At 42.7% G+C, this 6236-nt stretch overlaps 1 protein-coding gene across 1 annotated transcript in view; it reads left to right on the forward strand.

Annotated features, from left to right (window-relative positions):
• Positions 1–6236, forward strand: part of ATG7 (autophagy related 7) — a 220186-nt gene that overhangs the window by 19200 nt on the left and 194750 nt on the right. The window contains exon 6 of the mRNA XM_030885613.2: positions 5278–5394. Within this exon, the coding sequence (XP_030741473.2) occupies positions 5278–5394 (117 nt within the window). The remainder of the gene's footprint in view (positions 1–5277; positions 5395–6236) is intronic.

The following is a 6236-nucleotide window of genomic DNA, read 5'->3' on the forward strand; positions in this document are numbered from 1 at the left end:
AAACTAGTGAAGCTCCCTGATTCCACCCCGGGAACCGCAGTACCAACTACTGCTGTCCTCTCCCGAGCTCTTAACGCCCAACTCCAGCTGTCAGGCTACAGCGGTTAAAGGGATGGTCATTTTATTCCTGGCCAGAGTGCCCCAGGGCTTGTTTCTTATGTACAGTTATTCTTTCTGAAGGGGCTGGTAAGGGTAACCGCAGTGGTTACCCAGGACATGATGACGTCAGCTCTGGAAGGAGTGATTTCACTGTTGGAAGGACCTGGTGGCTTAGGGGGTTACACAGTGAAGGCAGCAAGGTCAACAGCTGGAGCCCAGCAGCCACTCCTCAAGAGAAACATTTATGGATCGGAGCCCCTAGGGAGCAGCACTAATCCGTCCTCTAGGGTCACTGTGAGGCAGGATGGACTCTGGCGATGGGTTTTCAATGGAAGGACTCCGCAGCAAAGGGTTGGGTTCGGTTGTAGGTTACATATCTTTGTTGGAAGTAGTGCTGCAGAGCTCAGTTGCTGATCTTTCAATGTAAGGAAAGGGCAGAGTCTCGAGGATCCACCTTCCCTGTTTTGTTTTGTTTTTAAGAAAGAAAGGGGTGGGGGGAGTTTTATATACATGAGATTGGATTAAAATGAGTATGAAGGACAGCCTGAAAGAGAAAAAGAACCCCAGTACTTAACAACTGCTGCCTAAGGAAGCCGGGGTGATGAGCTGGGAGAGAGAACCTGGCCCCAGTGGGAGGGAAAATGGGGGGAAGGAAGGGGCTGATTGTACAGATGCAGGGGCTGGCATGTGCCCCTTACTCCCCCCTCCCCTGACACACACACATGGGCATTTTATATATGAAAGGCTTCCAAAAGTTCGAGGGAAAATGGAATGAAAGGATAAAGGAACATTTCCATGGATACTTTGAAAACCCTCATATAATTATGATTATGATAACTGTCATCTGTCATCTGTTAAATGATGTTCCATAGACTTCTGAGTACTGTTAAAACTTTCTCCCATTCTTAATTACTATAGAAAGTGCTACAGTGAACAATCATGCCATAATGACTTTTTCTGTAGAATAAATGTTAGGAGTTGGCCTATAAACTTAGTGATGTGGATATATATTAAGTGTGTTTGTTTCACAATAATTTCATCTGGTTTGGGTATCCATCTTCCACCCCACATTTCTTTTTCTTTCTTGACAAATTGTTGGTATTCCCAGGAAATAATTCTCCTTTTCTTTGAACGCTGCCTTCCTAGTTTACTGAAAAGGAGAGCAGGAAGCAAGCTGGAGACGACGTCAGAGGGTGACTGTCTACTGGAAGCCAGTTTTTTTGCATCAGTTTTTCTGTAACACTGATGGGGGTAGGGGACACAAAAATGTTTATCTTCATCATCAGCGTGGTGGTGATTGTTAGTTGCTCTCCAGTGGAGTCCAGCTCATGAAGGCCCCGTGTGCAGAGTGGGACGCCCGCAGGGCTTTCGAGACCGGGACCTTCCAGAAGCAGACCCCCAGGCCTGTCTTCTCAGAGGGTTGAAACCCCCGAGATTGTTGAAGACCCACAGATCCTTAGTAGGTGAAATTTGACATTGATAATTTTATCTATAACACTGAGTAATTTTTTTAGCTTCTTTACTGGGCTAGATAGAGATAAAGATTGGAAGTAGACAGCCTTGGTTTTGTTTGTTGAACATCAATACAGTCTCTGTACTAAGAATGTTGATTAGTAGAACATAATTGACAGTAAGCTTTTAATGAGATAAATAATTGTTAGCTCTTACTCCAGTTTTAAGGTGTTTCCTAGAATCAGTACGCACATTGGCCTTTTAGCGCTTTTTACTGAGCATACTTAGCTTGGCTTTAAAATAAAAGTCTATATCCTTTAAAGTCTATATCAGACACAAAGCTTTGTGTTTAATTTAATTGAGGTCCTTTGTATTCTAAAAAGGATCCCAAGAAATTCAAGCCTTTTGACTTTTGAAGATGGCCTACTAAAGTGTCTTAGAAATTGTGGAGTCCTTGATCTTGAATTGTTTAACCTTTTACTAAAGATCAGTTATGACAAATCGTTTAAGCACAGAGAGCTAGTAGTCTTTGGAGATGGGCTTGCTTTCCTGCCTGCTGTTGCTGGGGCTCAGAGGAAGAGACACTTCATTCGCTTTACTTGTGTTGCTTGATTTGCCATCAGGGAGTAGGTTCTTAGTTGATAAATTAGTGAGAGAATTGGGGATTGCAGAAACTGTAATTATTGGTGTTCTCATCTGGCCACACATTTACATATAAATTCATATTTAAAAAGTTATCTAGTAAGATTCCATTTATATGAAAAGTCCAGAATAGACCCATCCATAGAGACAGAGGTACATTCGTGGTGACCAGGAAGTGAAGATGGTAGGAATGGGAGTAACTGTTAACGAGAAAGGGGGGTTTGGGCTGGTGGTGGTGATGAAAATGTTGTTGAATTAGTATTGATGGTGGCAATATACTTAAATCCCAAGCCCAAACTCACTGTCAACAAGTCATTTCCAATTCATAGCTAGCCTATATAGGGTTCCTGAGACTGTCAGTCTTTGTGGGAGCAGACAGCCTCACCTTTCTCCCTCAAATTGGCTGGTAGGTTTGAACCACTAACTTTGCAGTTAGCAGCCAATGTCTAACCCAAAGTGCCACCAGACTTCCCTTATCAATATACCATATATACTCGTGTATAATCCGAGTTTTTTCAGCACATTTTGAGTGCAGTTTTTGTGATAAAATTAGATGCCTTGGCTGATATTCAGGTCAGCTTATATTTGAGCATATACGGTGCTCTGAACCACTAAATCATACGTGATTAGTCTTATGGCATGTGAATTCTGTCTCAGTAAAGAAATAAGCTATAACTACACCCCAAACCAAACTCACTGGCATCGACTCAATGCTGAATCACGGTGACTTCCTCTGGGAGTTTCTGAAACTGTTTACGGTCTCAGAAAGCCCAGGCTTTCTCTCTTGGAGGTGCTGGTGGTTTTGAACTGCTGACCATGTGCATCACAGCCCAATGTGTAACCATTGCACCACCAGGGCTCCTATAAATTATATAACAGTCACCCAGTTTTCATTCTTAGCAAGATTGGAGAAGAAATAATAATTAGCCAGATAAACTGCTGCGATAGCGATCAGTGGTCACACACTAGTGAGGAATCTGTCAGACACCCACGTAGCTGTGTGATCCTACCACGTGGGAGTTCAGGCCACAGATGCTGAGGAATTTCAGAAGCACAAGCAGTCTCTGCTTGGGGATTATGTCAAGGGTAGTGTGACGAATCCTGTCCCCCACATCCCTTCCCATGTGAAGGAGCAGTCAGAAACCTCTGTGAAGACAGAAGAGCTTCTATCATCTGTGCTCCTTCGTGCTGAGACTGACAGCCAATGGTACGCTCATCTTAGTGTTGCCAGTGTCCAGCCTTGACTTTGTGCATGCTGTCAATTTTATAATTGCTGTCATGCCCTCTCCTACTCACGATGACCGTATGTCCAACAGAACAAGCCACTGCCTGGCCCCAAGCCACTGCCATTGCTGTGCCCCAGTCCACTGTGGCAGCCCCTGTGTGTTCTGTGGACCGTCCAGCCTAGGGGACTCATCTTCTAACCCTCTATCTGAAAATGTTCTCTGCGATTAATAGGGTTTTCATTATCTGAGTATCCGAAGTAGATCACCAGGCTTTTCTTCCTAGTCTCCTGGAGTCTGGAAGCTTCACTGAAACCTGTCCAACACGCCTGGTCTTGCTGGTCATGAAATACTGCATCACAGCAACATGCAAGCCAACACTGACACATGGATGGTTGTTTTTGTACATAGCAAGTGTTTAATAGTTGTTGACTTGAAATTTATCAGTAAGAAAATTTTAAAACAGCATTCTTTTACCTATTTATATGCAGACATACGATGAACACAGCTTCATGTATAACAGGCTTGCGCTTTTCTGCTGTGGAGAGAATGGCGCTGTGTTACAGAGTCGAGCTCCACCTTGCGTATGTGCACTGAGTATGTCTGGTCCCAGTGGGGAAAGCGGCAGGGTGGGTGCAGTGTTCTGGTTCCTGCCCTGCCACTTCCCTGTTTTCTGTTTAAAAAAGGGATGATAATGGCTGCCTCTCAGAGTGGTTTTGTGTATTAAATAATGGTGACGCTAGCGTCGCCTGCTCCACCAGCATTTTTCTTGTTAGCAAGTGTCCAATAAAGTCTCTCCTGCTTTCATCGTAACAGTAGTATGTGGTGTGTGCATGAGGGAATATATGGGGATAAAGACAGGGGTTCTGCATTCCATCAGGTTCTACTGGAGATAAGAGTATCCACTGAGCTGGTCACATTTTCTGTGTGACCGTTTTTCTGTCTTTTGTGGCTCTAAGAAGCTGCTTCCATTGAAAATCTAACCTCCAGGGATGGATTTTAGTGTCATCCTTACCCCCCCACACACACAGAATTTGTGCTAATAATAATAATTTGAGTATTATCATAAATGTTTTAGAATTATCTTCCCTTAAATATGTAATCCCAATGGTTGCTTTACACATTTTATTCTAACCACCTAAAATGGAATGAAAAGCACTTGGCAAATCTCCAATTGCAGCAGGCATCTCTTCTACAAAGTAAGGCACAAACAGAGTTGGACTTCCTTGCAGAACGAATCAAGAATGTCAATAAAGCTGTTATATATAGATATATAAAAGAATCACGAATGCAATGTTGCCTGGATTTTGAGAGGAAGTGTTTGTGGGAGTCCCACAACAAGAGAGACTATTTCTTTGTTGGATTTCACAAAAGCAAAGTGAAGTGAATGGACAATTTCCTGGAGATTAGTTACAGTGGCACAAATGTTCCACAGTGAAGACCTTCATCCAGAGTATATTCAATGCAAGCTTAAGATGTAAAACGCATTCCTGACTATTTAATTCTGCTTCCTCTCTGGATACCTAAGGTTTTTGAATCTATATTTATCTATCTTACCAAAACTGGTATAAAGGCTATGAAAAGACATTGTGTTTCAAATGTACTGCTGATTATTTATAAAAAAGAAAAAGCTGCATCCTGAGATCCTAATAATTATCGGTGCTGTTATTTTTCCTTTGGTCTTTGTTGAAGAATTTGTTAACGACCATCCAGTGATTCCGGCTCAGGGCAATCCCTGGTGCCCCTTCATCTTTTGTCTTGATGGATTTAACTTATCCTAAATAGTTCGTGTAAGTGGGTCATCCAGTTTTGTCTGTTGATGCTGTTCTCACATCCTGTCTTCTTCTTCTTGACCTCCTAGGATCTAAAGAAATACCACTTCTACTATTGGTTTTGCTACCCCGCCCTCTGTCTTCCAGAAAGTTTACCTCTCATTCAAGGGCCAGAGGGTTTGCATCAGAGGTTTTCACCAAAACAGGTATCAAAAAAAATAGAACACCATGCAAATAAAATTGGGTTTAATGTACAAGAGTAGTTTTTCTTGTTCATTGTGAAGAAAAATAGGCGCTACATTAGAGGTGGTGTCTGTCGAATTCTCTAAATATGGTAGTAGGAGAATATACTTAGTCATAAATATTGTTAAACTCTTTGGGGAAATAGTGAACAATAATTTTCCAGTGGTGTTATAGGAAGAATTGTAGGAGCATTTTAAGAAATGGCAAGAATTTACCATAATGTAGTCTTTAAGATATGGGGGCTTCCTTCTTTGTAACTGGATAGTCAGTTCCGTGCTGTGCTGTCTGTTCTAACCCCAGGAAAGGAGCCAGAAGTCATGGTGGCTGTTAGTTGAAGTGTAGTAATGCCCACAGACGCCCAGGATCTTTACAGAGCGTCTGTGAGACAAGATAGACGACATTCTGCTGTCCTTGTGCCAGCGTCCTGAGCTTTCACATCGGGACGAGGCACGCAGAGCTGGGCCTTGTAGCTTAAGAAAGATGGTCTCAGGGCCATCAATGGAGATGGCCCTGAGACGAACAGTGAAGACAGCCAGCGGGGCGATGAGAGACCCCCAAGACTCCTGATTGTTGTGAAGGCAAAAACAGCAGCAAGATGATCTGAATTTATGAAGCACATCAGTGACTAAAGCTCTGAACACTGAAGCCCAGGACCTTACAATACTGTGGATTTCATGGATTTAAAAAGAGAAAAAGACCAAGGCAGAGGGTGATCTTGTGGCACTATGATTCCAAGAAGAAATATAAGGGGGGGGGTTTTCAAAAAAGTTCCTGGGAAAATTCTATTATCTTTTCATGTCATTTT

This window comes from Echinops telfairi, unplaced genomic scaffold (genome assembly GCF_000313985.2).
Source record: "Echinops telfairi isolate 266 unplaced genomic scaffold, ASM31398v2 ScPeMD7_31;HRSCAF=116, whole genome shotgun sequence".
NCBI lineage: Eukaryota > Metazoa > Chordata > Mammalia > Afrosoricida > Tenrecidae > Echinops > Echinops telfairi.